This window comes from Uranotaenia lowii, chromosome 2 (genome assembly GCF_029784155.1).
Source record: "Uranotaenia lowii strain MFRU-FL chromosome 2, ASM2978415v1, whole genome shotgun sequence".
Taxonomy (NCBI): Eukaryota; Metazoa; Arthropoda; class Insecta; order Diptera; family Culicidae; genus Uranotaenia; species Uranotaenia lowii.
The window spans coordinates 297140547-297159786 of NC_073692.1; the positions used below are offsets into that span (position 1 = coordinate 297140547).

Sequence of the window (19240 nt, forward strand, 5' to 3'; positions counted from 1 at the left end):
CAACTAAGGTGAAGGTATGAACTGGAAACCTTCCCATGTAAATGATGATCTTACAGCAGTGTTCCAAGGTAGGAGTATTTTGTTTTCAGGAACATTCAACTTTAAGCTTCATGAGGAGTATTGTAATGTTTGAGTGGAGTTATGATTTGTGATAGTTTGAAAAAACGACATCGAGATTTTCGTAAAATTTGATCTTGAGTATCGCGTTTACATTTTAGACTATGCTCTGAGAGATAAAAATCAATTGTATCTCTCGAGTCCATTTTTTATTACCAGGATTTCAAGATGCTCGAATCTCGTACATCTTCGATCGGTGCTCTGCCAGTGCAAGTGATAATTGTTTTGTTTTTAGAAGCTCTAGAAACTAAAACTTATTTTTGACGGTCCCGATGGAAGGCAATGAGCATAGTTACTGATTTATATTCGACGGTTCAAAATGGATTTTGAATCTTCGAAGAGGAAAGTTTTCAGGTAGTTTTTGGATCATTTCCCTTGCATTGAGTCAAGTATGCAGAATTCGTAAGTTGTTTCATATCATTTCTCTAGTATCATACAGCAATATCGAAACCAATCTGCTTGCGCTTTTGAGTCACAACTAGCTTTAGCTTTATATTTTGCATGCCGCATGTTTTTGTTTGCTTGTCATTTTAGCTTGAATGTGTTTATCATCGTTCCATTTCAAAGGAATACAGTGTGTTGTGCGTGTGTTATTGAGAATGCACCGTAATTTGCCAAAACAACTATTTAATAAGAAGTTTTCTTTGCTCGGATCTTCCGAGCATTAGAAGGTTAGGTTTTTCTTCAAGTGTGCTGAGAATCCTTTTTTGCAACTTGATTCCACTTCTTGCGATTCAAGCGATTAACATTCGAATCAATAATTTATTCCAGGCACTGAACGCATCGAATCAACCGGCATCGCACATGAACCAGTCCATCAACAAGAAGCATCGCCGGATAGTGTCCTCGCCGGAAAACATTAATGCCAAGGATTTCGGCGACCATGGTTCGCTCATTCCACGGCACCAGAAAACCTCATCCGATTCGTGGGACAAACGATCTCAGGAAATAACGCCGCCCGGCACGCCTCCCCCTCCCTATCCTAGCTCATCATCGCTTCTGGGCAGCAGTGGCGGCGTTGATGGCCATCATCTGCACCACGAGCTGGCGATGGCCGCCGGTGTCGGAAACATGAACCATCAGATGCAGCACCATCATCATCCGCAATCGGCTTCCTCGAACCATCAAGGGCCGGCCGGTCCCGGAAGCATAATGGCCGCCCAGAGCAACGAGGCCCAGAAGCCGATCATCTCCATGGAGGACGATGAGATTTCCGACCAGGAAAGTTTCATCGAAGAGCACGGGCCGTTCCGGTCGCTGAAGCAGCTACTGGAGCAGGCTCACTCGGCACATTTAGCAGTATTTCTGAACTACGTACTTTCCAACTCGGACCCGTCCCCGTTGCTTTTCTATCTGATCTCGGATCTGTACAAAGAGGGTAGCATCAAGGACATGCGCAAGTGGGCATACGAGATCCATTCGACGTTTTTGGTACCCGGAGCTGTGAGTTTCTAGGTTAAATTATACTTTTAAACTATTTTTTAAACTATCAATAATTCCAGCCCCTTCTTTGGCCAAACGTGGACGAATCGCTGGCCCGGGAGATCGACGACATCCTGCAGAAGGAGAACGACAAGGTCGAAATCCTGCGGCGGGTGTTCTACAAAAGCCGCAACAAGGCCCGCGACTACATCAACATCCAGCTGCAGGAGTTCCAGCTCAAGCGGACGGCCGGCCTTGGAACGATGTACGGTCCAACCGACCAGCAGCTCGCCAGTGCCAAAGGCGACAAGGTCCGGGAGCAGCGCATTGTCGAGGAGACGCTGCTCCCGAAGTTACAACAGTATTTGTAAGTTTAACCCCGCTGTGTTTATCAATTTAAAACTTTTTTTGCTAACAACACCGCCGTACTTTTCCCAGAGAGGAAATCGAGAAGGAGTCGCCGAAGGAGTGCCCGAAGAAGTCGGCCCTCTGCTCCGCCCTGTCCACGGTGCTGCAGAGGTTTTTCGTGACGCGCTCGACGCCAGGTAGCCCGATCGACAAGGTGCACCACTTTGTCAGCCGGGAGAAGAGCTTTAAAAGTAGACTGATGGCCAAAAACCGGAAACAGGACATCCTCGGCCACAACCTCCGACTGCAACCGTACTACGAGGTGACGCGATGTAACCACTGCCAGAACATACTCTGGGGTGTGAGCCCGCAGGGATACCACTGCTCTAGTAAGGCGTTTTCTCTTAACCCTTAAACCAGAAAACTATAGCTGTAATTATTCCAGACTGTGAACTGAACATCCACCGGGTATGTGCAAAAGATCTGAACGAGTATTGCCCCGGGCCAGCACCGCTCAAGAACGACAGCAGCAAGATCACCAAACTCATGGAGAAGATTTCGAGCCGGAACCATCATCAAGGTAAGGAGGATTTTTTTGGGTTTCGCCAACGTTTTGGATACTATATAGGAGTTTTTCTTTTCTTGCAGCCGACAAAATGAGGAGGCATGAAGATGATGGTGCCGGCGAGGATGGACTGGGTGGTGGTGAGTACCTGAAAATTTATCACAATTTATTTTCGTATGCATTTTGGTTCACAATATATTTACAATCAGAACCAATAACCTAACAGAGTCAAAAAAACTTTGTTTCTTGCATAGTACTCTCAAGACAAACCTTAAACATACATATGTGTAGGTACTCTTGGAAAAAAATGGAATCTGGATTATTTGGAAAACATTTTTTGACCAAAAATCGACTTTATGAGTCTTAGCCGGTTTTCGAGATTTTTTAGGTCATTTGGCATCAAAATTAAAATTTTACTCGATTTCCTTTGGTGTCCCCCTTTATGTAACCAGAATTAGATTTCCTGGTGAACAGCTTCTCCGTCTCCTCCTTTTGCTGTTAATGACCAGGATCCAACGGAATTTTCGACGGATTTGCTGGATCAAATCTCTCCAAAAGTTTCTTGATGTAACTTTACTGGATGAGAGTAAACGTGACTTCGAATGGCGAATATCTCCCAGGGATGTTACAGTGAATAAACGGTTTGGCGATTGGATCATATCTGCATACTGTTTCTCGTCCTCACAAGCGATAATGACATAAACGACGATATAAATTCGTTTTCCATTTTTATTCTGCACGTACAAACAAGAATCGTTGGTCGAATGCTTGAACTTGAGCTGCTTCAAAACGCTGTCTATTTTCTTGTAACAGACATGACCTGCTTGCTTAAGGCCATAGAGACTCCTCCTTAAGAGACATACGGTGTCCGGAACATCCTTTTCGTAATTAGGTGGCTGCCGCATATAGTCCGTCTCTTTGGGCTCCCCGTTGAATTTAGCGGTCCTCACATCTGCATGCTTCACCAAAAAACCTTTGTTGCCTGCTCTATTTATTAGTATGCCCGTTGAAGCCAGCAGACGTAAGGGTTCCGATTCTAGATTAATTCACAACGCTCAAGACGCATTGACTAAACCATGATATCGATTTTTGACAACTATTTTGAAAGACTCAAGCGGCATTGAAGACATGCTTTTGATTCTCTATGAAACGATTCTAAGGTTCGGTGTGTTTTTCCCATAAATCAATGAATCTCAATAGTATCAATAGTATCGTGTCGACCAATGTGTCGATAGAGCTACTCGTTCATGGCTTCCTTGCGGCGATGGGACTTTAATGTAAGCAGTGCAACCAAAAAGATGCAGGCCTGCATAGCTCGGCACTTTCTCAAACCATAAGTCTTCTCCAGGATTCTTGATGGTAGAATATTCTGCAGATACGTGTCGGTGTTGATTGCTTCCGCCCAGAATCGATAACCCATCTTGGCATCTTGAATCAAACAGCGTGCCATCTCCACCAGGCTTCGGTTTTTCCTTTCAGCACCTCCATTTTGCTGCTGGGAATGTGCAGCAGTGAGCTGAGGTACAATTCCTTCGGCTCGGTATAACTTTTCAAACGGTTTCGTCTTATATTCGCCACCTTGGTCGGAGCGAATTATCACTGGATTACGGCCAAATCGGTTTCGAACTTTTGAAATGTAGGGGAGATAAGGGCATAATGACCACCTTAAGAAGGACACTTTTTTAACCATAGAATACAGCTATAATATGTGAGTTACTTCATTGTTTCGTGTTCAGACACTAAAAAGTCTATTTCCTAACTGGCTGAAACTTGACAAAGTTGAAAAAAACGTTTGAAAATGCATTTTAAATATTTTTTCCGAAAGCTCAGAGTCAGTTACTGTAGCGTAGAGTGCCCTAAATGACCCGACTTTTGAAAAAGTTATGCGCTGCAGGCTAAAATTGATCATACACAGTAAACGAAAATCACCGAGTTCGGTAATTTTTTTTACCGAAATCCTAACATGTGTAAATTGTTAAACTGTTCGGTAATTTTTTCGGTAAAAAATAAACGAACATCGGTAAATGAAGAATCGATTTACCGATGTTCGTTTATTTTTTACCGAAAAAATTACCGAACAGTTTAACGATTTACACATGTTAGGATTTCGGTAAAAAAATTACCGAACTCGGTAATTTTCGTTTACTGTGTAGGCTTAGTACAAGATCTCATGCTAAATTTGGACTAGATCGGACCACGGGAAAGAGTCGCTCAACGAACCTGAAGTTTGTATGGGATTATGAGATATTTTGTTCGGGAGGAACATGGAAATCCAGTTTTTCATGAATAATGTTGGTCCCCTTTGGCCGGGACTCGGTAGGCGGTGCCTGAAAGTGACAGACGTGTTTTTGAGGATGAAAAAATTTAAGAACTGTATAGTGAAAAACAGATTTTATTGTAAAAAGTGTTTGTAATGTAACTTGGTCAATTCCCGGGAGAAAAGATGCTTCCTTTTAGCTGTGTTTCGCACCAGACATAGAATTGGGAAGCTATCAGAGAAAAATGCCGATGAAAGGAATCTCAAGTATTACGGTATCAACCATACGAGGGAAATACACAACGCGTGCGTGGTTTATGAAGTTCTAGAATGGAGCACGGTAGGATGAAGATTCAGAAGGTCGTCACTAAGTTCTAGGAAATCCAAACAAAATCTAAGAGCTAAGTATTTTTTGTGATTTTCTGAAAAATGATGCAACATTATTCTTATATCATGAATAACCCAAAAAGTTCCTTCGACATCATGTATATCTGATTTTATTTATGAATTTTATATATGGTGTTTGAAAAAACTGTGTTTCAACTTATTGAAGATATTTCTGGGAAAAATTATCAAACTCCCGAAACAAACTCCGTCAATTAACTGGAATGATGTTAATATGTAATATTCAATAATGAAAAATGATTCGTGAATTGATTTGTTCATTGATTTGATTAATTAAATTTAATTGAAATAAAAAATGTGTTTTTTTTATCAGAAAAAATAAAGCTTGACAGAAAACAACTATTTTGCTAAATAGTTTTTTTTTACAACACCAATCATTCTGTTTTGAAACGATTTTTTGAAAAAAATTGTCAGTTATTGAAATTGGACCATATTGAATTTCTTTGTTCAGATTTTTCTACATTATTTTTTACATATGTATGATACTGAAATTTTCTGATAAAAAATTGAGAAAATTCATTTCAGAAACTATAGTAAGTTTTTATCACAGAAGCATTTTATAATAGAGAATAATATAAAATGTATGCATCTTGTTTAAATAGCAGGTTTTTGATTAAAATTAGAAACATAATAGAAAACACGATCTTTTACCCCCTTCCAAACCAGATTTTTTGCCAGGATGCAGATGTAACGTCGGTCCTAAAGCAAACATTAATTTATTTCTTTCCTTTCTTTTTTCTTCTATTGACGTGGCCGGCGCCGTTATTGATGTTCCAAGAGAGAGCATCAGTTTTGTACATTGAGAATGAGCTTCTAATCCCAAGCGCCTTTCTTTTGACCTCTGTGCGGAATTGGTGGCCTCGGTCAATCACTTAGTAGCAATCATTGGTGACGTGGAGATAATTCTACCGAACCACACCAACAATCGTGGATTTCGAAATGTCTTTTTTCATTGCATATCATTAAAAAATTTCAATAATTTTTAATTTTTTAAATCTGTCATTAAAACAGTTTTTTTTGCATTTCGGGTTCATCGTAAATCTAGTCAAAAGTGTCTCCCAATCAATTCCTTCAACCCCAAAATTCAATCAGCAATTTATTTCATAATTCTTATAGATACCAATTATAATTATCTGTTTTGGAAAAAATTAAAGATAAAAATGTATCATAGTAAGTGCTTCATCAAAAGAAGAATAAATATTTTCTTCGTGACAGTTGAGAAGTAACATAAATATTTCTGACTTCAAATCCGAAATTTAAAAAATTAAACGTAAGGATACAATTTATATTTCATGGATATACAGATAAAAAGTTCAAGTGTAAAATTCAAAACATAATTTCAGTTTATATTCAGATACGAATGCCACAAGGATGATAAAGTGTAGTTATTAGTTTATTCAAAAATAATAAAATCAAGATGTCAAATACAAAATTGAGAATCAAAGTAACAATCAGAGCCAAAACAAGAATTGCAAATTGTATAATTCTTTGTCAAATTGTATATTTTAATTTAATATATTCAAAACACAAGAAACGTTTACATGTAATGCGCAAAAAAATTGAAATGTAATGGCGATTACAATTTTCAATTAAGAAAACATTCTCATCAGATCAAATGTTTAAAACAGAAACTTTTCTGAAAAAGTTCATCTAAATGTGTAAAAGTTTAAAACATAAATTCTAAATGATGATTAGATGTTTAAATCATGGAATCTGTTATTAAGTGATTAAAATATCAGATAAAGAATCCAAATAAGTTTATTAAAATGATCTCGAGTTCTCAATACTTAGAAAAATTATGAAACTGATGGAACAACATAAGACTTGAAAATCTCAATAAATTTAATCTCTTTTTAAAACCTAGAGGAAGACAAGGTTATAAAAAAAGAAATATTTATTTTTAAAGAATCACTTATGGGAATTCGCTTTTCAACTACGAGAATGTTTTTATGATGGACATAATTTAAGAATGGATGGTCAATTTGGAAAATGGTAAATTCAGAATGTTTACTCAAGCATAGGATAATTAATAGGAAGAGGAATCAATAGTATTAGGTTCTATCAGCTGGAAAAGTTTCCAATCCGAATTCCAAATGTGATAACGGATTTGGAATAGAAATTTAATAGAGAAACTCAGTATTACCGATTGGTCAAATTTAAGCAACTACAGCAATTTTTTTTCCATTCTAGTTTTTTTTTTTCAAAGTTGATTATCACAATGAGGGTGCATACAATCATTTTGCATTATTTATACATACTTATAAGTAAGCATACTAGATAGCCCATTTTTATTTATTTTATTTCCAGCTAAGCTTTAGAAAACTCACAATTTCGAATGATTTTTAATGTTTTTTACTTTCTTTGATTTTTTTCCATTTAAATGAAACCTGAATTTCACCTGGATATTGCCCGGTTAAAATTGTAATGTGTTTATTAAAAAAAGTCTTTTATTTAATTTAAGTAAACATGATGCTTTTTATAAATTGCATTTTGTAAAGTTCCTCACAAATGATGTTAGTAAGTTATCATGTAATTTTAAATGACGTTTGTATTTATTGAAAATGAGAAATATATTTTTAAATTCTACATCTGTTTTCTCCAAAATCTAATATTTATCTACTGTTATTTATTCAAATTTCGACAAAGCTATGAAAAAACCATTCAAGTCACCGCTGATTCGCTGGAACCTCCTGAAATATATTTTTAATTCATAAACTAGGAGCAATCGATGTATAACTTATTGTGGGGTAAGCATTCAAGATTCTCCCGATTTTTTTAGACATGCCCAGGTTTGCAAAGCAAAGTGGGCGAGTAAAACAATCAACGGCTTCCAGAGTATTGTTAAAAAAAATTTTTTTCACTAGGTGGCGGTACCCAAGCTTTGTCTAAACTATTGCTCCCGGGAGTTTGAAAAAAAAACGGTACGAAAATCTCTGTACGTGTTCGATGAAAAATGAAGGCTCAAGGAGTTTTTTGTTACTTTCTTCTTTACTTTCTAACGGTCATAAGAGCTTATTTTCTGGTGCTCAAAAATTATAATATTTTTGTCACTTAAGAACCTAGTTGTTTTGAAAAATAAAAATATTTTGATTATGATAAGATGATGATAAGGAGATTTCTTTTTCGCTGAAAAATTAACACGTTCGTCGCCACGTCACCCATATTCGGCAGACGGGTGTATTTCCTGGGGGGCCCCGTCACATCAAAAAGCAGGTGACGCTCTCTTACTTGATTTTACCGCTCAGCTTCGCCACACGTTTCAAATATGGGAGTTCTCCCTCTTTGCTTTTTCTCTCTGAAAATTTCTTTGGGCCCGGCTAGCAAAACTACCAAAATGAGCGTGGCGACGAACGTGTTAATACAATAGGAACTAAAAAACTGTTTGTGCTATGTTTGTATGCTAATTGCTGCCTGTTTTGCTCGTTTTGCTACATTGAAAGACTCGTTTGAATTCGAAATTGAATGACACTGATTGCAGGCAATTCCAAGCCTCATTGAAATTTTCATCTGCTGACAATCGAATTTCTTTGTTGCACCCGAGCAGTGAACATGAGTGGATTCACTTTTATTCGAGTAATGAAAGTGAACTACTCGAAATTGAAATTTGTGGAAGTGAGACGAATAGAAGGAGATTTCAATTTCATTCTTTCTTTGCGACGATACCGAGCCCTGTAAAGGAGAGACTTCAACTCAAACGGTTATTCATCTCACCTTTTTTTAATCGCTACATTAAATTTTTTCAGCTAAAACCAGGCTTCTTTGTAACAACCAGAGAGAAACATGTTTTTAAGATTTTCAGGATGAACCTCTAAGAATTCGGCAAATCTTGAAAAATCAGGAACATCGGCATTCCTTTACATGCTTATTTTTGAAAAAATGAAAAGGCATCCTGAATTCGAATCTGTTGTTAGTTTTGGTGATACTGCGTTTGATTTTATAATTTTTACCGATCTCTCGATTCCATCAAGGGTTCGGATTTTGCTCAGCTTTTCTAGTTTCAGAGATACAACGCTCAGAAAAATTAAAATTCTAAGATTTGTAGAAAAATTATTATGAAAATTCTATTATTTCTGACATCACTGAAGGGCATTTCTAATTTTTTTGTTAAAGCTTTTAACTTACTCAATTATTGAAGACTGCGAAACGTTTGACTTATGCTTTGAAAAACAAGATTCATTTTGATAAAACGAATCTCAACAAAAATTTCTCACATTTCTCATATCTTACCGAACTGTGGAAAACAAACCAAACCAACAGAAGCAAACCAAACTTCTGTAATTTTTGGGGTCTAATAGGCTTCGTTTTGGTTCAAAACTCATCCATGATTTTTTGCACAATTTTTAAGCAACGTTTACCCAGCAAACATGAGATAGTATCAAAAATGATAACTTAAGTCGTTTTCAGTGATGGTGCGAATCGGAATTCCAACTGCATAGTGAAAAGATCGTATAAAATGTCATCTGAAGTCAGTATAAATCGGATATGATAGAAAGTTCGCCATGTTTGTACATTTTGAAATAATTTTGCTCCCGCGTGGGCTTCAAGAGAGAAAATCATCGTCATGTTATATCTTTGCAACCAGCACTGCATCCAGATGGCTAAAAATCAGATAGGATTTAAGTAATATTGACCAATGAGAGAACTGGGAAATATTGTCCCTGGTAACGATTTAAAGGCTGTGAGAGCAAAATTTAGCATTCTTCCGATAGGTACGAATAAAGTGTCGGATAACACGCAATTTGTGTAATTTTCGTCGCTTCAGAAACGTACGAAATTTATTTATGTGTATTGCCTCCACTAGGTAAATGCTGTTTTTTCAACTTTTATACGATCTTTCTATAATGTATATTGAATTGATATACGTTCCATATACATTATAGAAAGATCGACTTAAGAATATAACTACAAAAATGTTTTTTTTTCGTATGTTTTTTTTAACTTTGCATGTTATCAGACAAAAAAGTTATTAGGTATTAAATGGGGACATGTATTTTGGCATTGAAAAACAATAAATTCAATCGACATCACTGCTGGATGCCTAGCGAGGTATTGCATGACAACTTTTCATGCAATACTTTGCGAGGCACCAGCATTGATTTCAATTAAATTTACTGTTTTTCAATGCCAAAAGACATGCCCTTGTTGAACAGCTTGTTAAAATTTTTGCCAAATTTGATACGAAGTTACCTACTTCAACAAACTTACTCAGCGGTAAACTTCCTTTAGAGAATTCGTAAATTGGCATAGAACCCATTAGCTGTTCAAAATATTCAATTTTGACAAACAAACTTAAAAGTTAAAATTTACTCATGTGAACGTTATTTTTTTTTTTCTACGAAAAAATCATGGATGAGTTTTTGAACCAAAACGAAGCTTTTTAGACACCAGCGTTTAAGAAATTTAAAAACGACCTTCAATTTGCCCGATTGATACCTGTTGACATTATTTTATCCCGCTTAGATCTCTGCATTCTATTAAACGTCGAAAAACAGTACACCTCAGTTGATTTATTTACATTTAATTTCAAACAACTCTATTTGGAATTTAATTCTGCAAATCGTAAATAATCAGCAATAATAACCCATTTCGAACTTAAGATGAACTTCCCATCAGCATCCGAATAGCTACCCATGCATGATTAATAAAATCCAGACGCTTAAAAAGAGAGTGAACGAGCAAAAAGGAAACAAGTCAGTGTCAGTCAGTTTTTTCATGCCCGACAGCAGCTGCGGCTAACTGGACATCGTCTAATATGAGCAGCAGGTTCATTGAAGCCGCTCGTTTAATTGGGGTCAATATTTCATACTCGAAATCGTGACACCCACATAGGTAGATAGCAGCAAAAAAATGAACTTTTTCGTATGGTAATGAATAGAACAACTTCTTAAAGTTGGTTAAGGTCCAGCAAAAAAAAATCCTCAGAAACGTCTTAAAAGCTGGCAACCCTCAACAGTCTTATTCATCCGTTGAAATCCCGAGAACCTGACGTCATCCGTCGTCATTCTTCGGTCACACCTTGTGCCCATAAAGTCCGCATCATTATATTTTGATATAGCGTCTTATCTCTCCGGCTCTGATAATTGCTGAAATTCCTGTTGATTTGTTTTTTTATGATTCCTCTTTTTTTTTTGCTGCTGCTATTTGCTATCATCTTATTATCGAGTGGCCACCATCATCGATTGAGACTGCCGTTTCCCCATCCTTGACCTTCTCGACTTGACTCGACTTGACTTGTCGTCTCTATGGTTTCTCATTTGCATTTGCTCGACGAGTTCTTGTCCGATTTTTTTTAGGGAAGAGAACAACAGAAAAAAAAACCGTTTGTATACCATGGTCAGAAACTGTGCGTTTGTTCCAACAAAGTTGACCATCGTTCCCAGCCGGATCTTCCTTCCGGTATTTCTTCACCCATTCGATCAAACACTCATTCATAATTGTTTTCATGTGGTTGCTTAAAGGAGTGAAAAAAGCAGCGGGGGTTTCACTTCGAAGGGATACATTAGCCGAGCCATGACATCATTGTGGCGACGGAATATTACAGTGGTTGATGAAATTGATTTTAAATATCGAATTCAAAGATTATCGAAGAAAATTACCTCAATTTCTATACATGTTCTGTTTAGCCAGGACATAAAGATTTTTTTGCAAAATTAGTTATGATTTTTTGTTTGGGATTTTAAACCAATTGGTTTATTCATTCTCAAAATAAGTGTGAGTTACTTCAAAATATTGTATTTTTGACATTCAACAACCAATCTGGAAGTTAGAAAATAAATGATGGATTATTTATGTGTTATAAGTAGCAAAACGTGAATGAATGACAAATATTCATGCATTTCCGGTAAAACTCGATTTTAGTTAGTGTTTTTTATGTATAATTTTATCTAACGGCAACAGGACTGCAAATGCAAATTCGATAACGTATCATCACTAAATAGCCTCCTTTAAGAGACATCCCACATAGAATACATGTGAAGTTACCACCCAGCCTGCTTTTCGTTGATTGGCTGGTTGGGAACGAAAAGAAAAACATGGGCTTCCGGTCACATTTTTTGTTTCGTTTTTAATTACCTACGTAAGACATTTTGCAGCGTGACGTCACTAAGATTGAGGATCGTTTTTTAAGTTCTATTCTATTTAAAAGTTAAGGATCGTTACGAATAATATAGAGAAATATACCTATAGACTCAGGATTCAGAATTCAGAATTATTTAAATATTAAACTTCCATTCCTTGAGGTAATACTTAGTGATAAAAATATGAATGGTTAAAGTACTGACGTTAAAACGAACCAATTTTAATTTTTTTTTGTGTGAGAATTTCAACATTTTTTTACGTTCTCCAAAAAAAGAAAAAAGGATCGTCGGCCGAATCAGATCATTAGTTCAGAGGCAACCAAAATTGTGGCACAAATTTTTACAAAAATTTTGGAAAATTGTAACAAAGACAAAATTGTGACGTAATTATGACAAAATTATGTTAAGATTATGTCTTTGAAGTTTTTTGTTGTTTTGGCTTGTTTATTCAAAATTTTGGTTTTTAAAGTGTTCTAGTTTAAAAGAAAAATATTTTGCGATAAACCCCATGTTTAGACCCATGGGTCGAAAGGGTTTGGTACAATGATATAGAAAACCGATGTTGCAAGTGTACTGTTTTAAATGAAGGGTTAATGACCGTAAATTTATTTTACAAATTTAGGCCGGAACAAATTTCAAATCATTCTTTTGTAACTTGGAGTTGGAACATCTCTAGGGGAGGGGAGGAAAATCAAACATAATGCGAAAAACAAATAAATTGGAACAAATTGCACGAAAGCTTGAATGCAACAATATTGCATACTATATCATTGCATAAAACCTTTAAATCAGGTAACTTTTTATCGAAAAATTCTATAAAATCAAGAATATAACAGGTAAAATAACTCTCATTTTCCAACATTTGTTTTTTTGTCTTGTAATCTTTCGAGTATTTATTTTTTTTTAATTTACGTAAAATACTTGAAACTTTATTTATTCCCCCTTCGAGTTTTTTTGGAAATTTCGGAGGGGGGTGGCGACAAAAGAAGAAATTGATATTTCTTCCAGTCTTATTTTATCGGCTATATCGGTGAAATTTTATATTCTTCGAGAAAGAATATTTAAAAATTGAAAGATTGTAGATGGATAGAAGATTAGAATAATAAGATGAACGATGTTGAAAATGAGCGGAAGAGTAATTTGAAAAACTTGTCATCACATTTTGTTGTGGCCATGAAAAACCATACGACTGTAAGGGGGAGGAGGCCAAGGCATTCCAACACGACTCGATACACAACCGCTCCTCTGACGACCTAAGATCCGACATCTCATTGTGTTAAAAGAGGTCCACATTAAGCGCAACTACTAACTTTGCTAATCTAGTCCAGGATGTCAAGAAACACAAAGTAAGTTGTCGACGACACTTTCTCTGGTCGCACACGGGGGTCAGGAGACAAGACCCCCTAAACTACGTGTAAGACTGAGACTCCTCCGAACCCGACTTAATTCTCCTCTCAGCGCAACTACCCTGCAAGTCGGTTGCTTAACTCACCGTAGCGCAAATTGAGCTGTAGACCGCCCTCATCAGGTCGCACTTGCGGTTCAGGCGCATGAATTCCCGAAACGCGTGTCGAGCTCTGACACCTCCAGCATAATACTGTGCCTCACTGACACTGACGAGTCTGACACGTCTCTTAATGTTTGTTTGTTTATTCAATCAACGGACCAAGTATAGGTCCAAATGACGACTTAAAGTTAAAGTTACATAAAATTTACATCTAATTAATGATTTCTTGATAATCTTAAAACACTTCTTCGAAAAACATTCCGCGAATCGTCGAAGTCGAAGAGTTCGGAAAAGCGGTTGAACGTTTTCATCACACCGATGAATGCACTATTGGCTCCATAGTTGTTCAATCGAATGGGAACATACAGTTGAAGGTCCTGGTTTCTCAGTCCATGAGGTCTCACACTAAGAGGAATAGCTTCTAGTAGCGTAGGACAATCGATACGCGATGTCAGTAGATCGGCGACAAAAGAAGCTCGTGTTGCATTTCTTCGGGCTTGAAGAGTATCCATGTCAATAAGACGACATCGATGTTCGTAGCTTGGCATGTGGAATGGGTCTTGCCAGTTAAGGTGTCTGAGGGCATAACGCAAAAAGCGCCTTTGGATGGCCTCGAGCCGCTCATTACCGTTCTGGTAGTAAGGACACCAGACAGCTGAGGCGTATTCGAGGATGGATCGAACTATGCTGCAATACAGGCTCTTCAGGCAATACACGTCCTTGAATTCCTTGGCCACTCGGAATAAAAATCCGAGGCTTCTAGAAGCTTTATCGACGACGTAGTTCGTATGTGTTTTGAATTCCAGCTTACGGTCGAGTATTACGCCCAAATCATTGATGTGGTCCACCCGCGCAATGGACTCATCTCCTAAGAAGTACTCCGCGCAAAAAGGCTGCCGTCTTCGTGAGAAACTGATGACTGCACATTTACTGCGATTCAAAGTAAGGCAGTTGATGTCGCACCACTTTGCGAAAAGATTAAACTGGTTTTGCAGAAAATCAATGTCGTCCTGACCGTTTATGGCGTAAAACAGTTTAAGATCGTCAGCATAACAAAGTTTCGGGCCGTTAAGGAGTGTGAGCACATCGTTAAAATAGATTAAGAAGATAATCGGTCCTAAGTGACTACCTTGGGGCACACCAGAGGAAGCAGAGAACTGGCTGGAGAGAGTGTCTCCAGTGCGAACTGTCAATTTACGTCCAGTTAAGTAACTGCGGAACCAGCCAAGTAAAGGTCCGCAAAATCCTAAGCGCCCAAGCTTACCAATGGTGATATCGTGGTTCACCTTATCAAACGCTGCTGACAAATCGGTATAAATGGCGTCAGTTTGAGACTTAGCAGCAAAACTTTCGTGTACATAGGAGGTGAATGTCAACAGGTTAGTTGTCGTAGAGCGTTTGGGCATAAAACCGTGCTGATCGATTGAAAAATTTTGCTTACAGTACGAGAAAATCGGATCCATGACGACTAATTCGAATAGTTTGGAGATTGCACATAAAGCAGAAATTCCTCTATAGTTGTTGATATCTCTTCGGTCCCCCTTTTTATGGACTGGAAACATGTAGGCTTCCTTCCACAGTGAAGGGTAGGTGACTCTGTCAAGAGAGGCTTGGAAGATGAGTCTTACAGGTGTCAGTAAAACAGGAATAAATCGTTTTAAAAAGGTAGATGGTATGCCGTCCGGGCCAGTAGAGAGGGAATTTTTGAGCTTTGCCGCTGCTTTAGATATGACCGCATCCTCTACAACAATCGTGCTCATGCTGAAGCCGAGTGGCGAAACATTCCTAACAGCATTCTCCACGTGTTCTCTGGATGTTGAAGCAGTAGCATAGGTACTCGAGAATTTTTGAGCAAAGAGAGCACAGATTCCGCCATCAGAGTTCGCAGTGTTGCCATCCAGAAACATTTGAGTTGGAATACCAGGTTCATTCCGCTGACTTTTGACATGCTTCCAGAACGATTTTGGGTTGGACTTGAGGTTACGTTGTACTCGAAAAAGATAATTTTGGTAACAACGCTTACTAGCTTTTTTATAAGCGGAGTTCAGTCTTCGATATGCGTCCTTAGTTTGGGAGGATTTGAGCTTATGGTAATTTCTAAGAGCACATCTCTTCGCCGTCTTCAGTCGACGCAGTTCCTTCGTAAACCAAGGAGTCCGCGAATTCCCGGAAGTCGTTCGCTTTGGCACGTGGCGGTCGATAACGTAATTTAAGATATGCGAAAAGGTTTCGGCCGCAGCATTGGGATTCAATAGATTGAGTTCAGATTCCCAGTCGATGGTGACCAGGATATGGGAGATAGCATCGAAATCCGCTTTCTTGAAGTCGAGATAGAAGGGTGCTGATTTTTCGACAGAAGCATGCAATCCGGTGACCTCGAGCGAAACCATTAGAGCTGGATGATGCTGAACTGCCTTAACGAACGGAGCAGGAGCCGATTCAATGGTCGGAACGCGAGACCCATCGCTAGCAAAGCAGAGATCCAACATACGGCCGTTTTCGTTAGTAACTCTGTTAATTTGACGCAAGGTTGCCGTACTCAGGGAGTCTAGTATGATGTTTGAAGGCGCCGAGAATGTAGAGCGCACAGGATCCGGGTACAAAAAGCTACCATGGTTGGAGCACCACTTCAAACCGGGCATATTGAAGTCACCAATGACGAGAATATCGTCTTCGGGGGCGCAGAGAGAACTCACTTTGGATATGCAGCGAGAAAGAGACTCCGCCAGGGCGACATCTCGTGTGCGATCAGGGGGCAGGTACAGCACGCATACGTAGAGTTTTCGGTTGCCAAGATCGATGCGGGTCCACACAAGTTCCAAGTCGTGCCAGGAGTCATCGTCAATAAGCAGTGCATGGAAATCGGATTTAACAGCAATTAAAACTCCACCCCCAGTGTTCTTCTTGCTATTACGGGGACTGCGGTCACAACGAAAAACAACGTAATCTGGTCCAAATATCTGACTCGAGATAGTACGGTCGTTCAGCCATGTTTCCGTGAAAGCGACAACGTCGTAGCAGGAACAAGAGCTGGCGAGCAGATAATCTGCTATACAGGAGTTTAAACCCCCGACATTCTGGTAGTACATGGTGAGTGAATCATAAGATTCCATCGCAGACCTAGAGCCTCGAACGCTGGAAGGGGAGGAACCATCAGGCGGAGGAAAACGGTTAGGAGGGCCATACTTGCCTGAGCTCACAGGCTGGAGAACCCCTATGCCACAGACGAACTCAGGGCCAGGACGACTGATGACGTTGACGGGAAACAGCGCGACTGAGTCGAAGGGAATAGGGGTCATAGTCACCACTTTGGGATCTACTCATTTTGCGAGTCTCCGGTCGCATCCGCAGTTTAGGGACATGACCCCCCGAACGCGTGCTGGACCCTCACCCTCACACCCGGGTACTGGTACCTAAATCCGCCGACGGCCTTTAGTGGGTTTAGTGATAGTTCTCTTAGCCGTACATCTGCAATCGCCGGATTGGCAGACACGTTTCCGCCCTGGACCACGAGGAGGTGGAACTTCCAGCCCAGACCTCGTGGGATTGGACCTCAAGAGACAACCACGCATGGTTGTCCCATCAGTAGAGGCAGGTCCTCGTGACGCTGCCTGGCGGCCAAGGCTCGGGGGATCTCGATCGCCCTGTTATTGAAAAAAATAGAAGCGTATGGCATACGAGGCGTAGTCATCGACTTCATGCGATGCTATCTTCAAAATCGACAAGTCCTCCGAATTAAAGACACATTAAATTATCAACTACCTTTAACTGCAGGTGTGCCCCAAGGTAGCAATTTAGGGCTATTATTCTTTCTCATTTACGTGAATGACTTGCCAAAGCTTCCTCTGTGTGGTATCCCGAAACTCTTCGCTGATGACACGGTTCTAGAATACTCCAATAAGGATGTTGAAACATCTATTGTGCATTTAGACAATCCTTTATCTTGGAAGCCACATTTATCGAACGTTAATGAAATTTGTGCCCCCATTTGTGGAATAATTCGCAGGTTTTCATATTTCATGCCAAGGCATATTCTACAGAAGCTTCATTACAGTTTTGTACACAGTAGATACACATATTCAATAAGTGCCTGGGGTCACACAAACGTATCAAATTTATCTACATTGAAGGTCCAGCAGAATAGATGTATAAAATCAATATTTAAACTTCCATAGCTTTATCCCACTTTAGAATTGTAACTATAAAATGGCATAACATAATCTTTTTCCAATAAGTTGCATGCGAGACTTGCAAACTTTATTAATCATGCACAGAATAGTTAAGATCAAGAATATCCATCATAACTTCGATGTACAACACGTTTTGCATAATTATAACACCCGGTATGTTGATAGGCTCTTTGTTGAAAATGCATCAACAAGAGTTAAAGGAAAGAGACTCCACACAACAAGTCCAAATATGTACAGTAGTTTTTCGATTTTATCACGGTCGAAAAAAAAATTACCGTGATTATGGCGAAACCGTGAATAAGGCGCAACTAAAAATTAAAGTGGAAAAAAGTAAGTTGATTGTCTTTAATGAATAATTTATAATGTTTTCAGTGGTGGAAACGTTTAGTATCAATAAATTTTTATCGTAAGATGTAATTACCAAAGATTACTAAACACAAAGGATCGATTTCAGTTCAAATTATTCCTCTCTTTGACAATTTTTAAAATTTTTTTGAAATAAAAACATGTAGAATATCAATTTGATAGTCTACATATAATTAAAGTAGATTATTAAATTTTAATGGAAATTTAACAGTCGTTATCTCTTAAGTCGATTTTGAAAAAGAGTTCAAAGAAAAATGCATCATAAAAAAAAATCTTCTGCAAATTTCAAATTTCAATATTTTAATCTTCACACCTTTGATTAAAAGTTCACCCTTTCGGAAAATATTTTGAAATTTGCTCAACTTAAACTTTTAAAGTGTGTTTCTCGAAATTGTTTTATGGGTGGATAATCCTTTGTTTTTCTTATGTAGAAAAATAGAAGTCTTAGTTGTTGCGAGTGGGTCGAGAAGAAACGCTGATTTTCGATAGCAGTTTGTTAGCTTCAAACTAAAAAATACATTTTATTAGTTTTGTTCTGTTTACGTTTAAATTCTACATAATGTAACTTACAAATTCAGTTTTCCTTGTATGTGTCTCGCGCCCGAACAACTTGTTTTAATATAGGCTACGTGCATGCGCTTCAACTGCATGTATGAAGATTTAGGTTAGGATATATTTTAATAATTTCTTTAATTTGTTTGTGTACCTTGTTCACCTCGTTCGAAATCTATTGTTAAAGCTAGATTATGCTGAAGATAAACTGTAATCCGATCGCGGTCAGACTTCGTAGGTTCTGGTACTGCATGAACGAGGTTATGTTTTAGCTTCTAAGTTTTAATTTGTCGATCATAGTTTTAAGTTTTACCTGCTTGAGCAATCCGTACTTTTAACAGGAATCCTACCGTACTGACACCTAGCACAAAGCACACCTAGTTTAAACTATTTTAAAGTTATTTAACAATCGATTTTCTTCAAACAATTTGCAAA

General features: G+C 38.3%; 1 protein-coding gene across 3 annotated transcripts in view; it reads left to right on the forward strand.

Moving 5' to 3' along the window:
* Positions 1-19240, forward strand: part of LOC129748366 (rho guanine nucleotide exchange factor 11) — a 353958-nt gene that overhangs the window by 131494 nt on the left and 203224 nt on the right. For all 3 annotated transcript variants that reach the window (XM_055742966.1, XM_055742968.1, XM_055742967.1), the window contains 5 exons: positions 889-1560; positions 1620-1906; positions 1978-2276; positions 2333-2467; positions 2536-2592. In XM_055742966.1, coding sequence (XP_055598941.1) covers positions 889-1560; positions 1620-1906; positions 1978-2276; positions 2333-2467; positions 2536-2592 — 1450 coding nt within the window. The remainder of the gene's footprint in view (positions 1-888; positions 1561-1619; positions 1907-1977; positions 2277-2332; positions 2468-2535; positions 2593-19240) is intronic.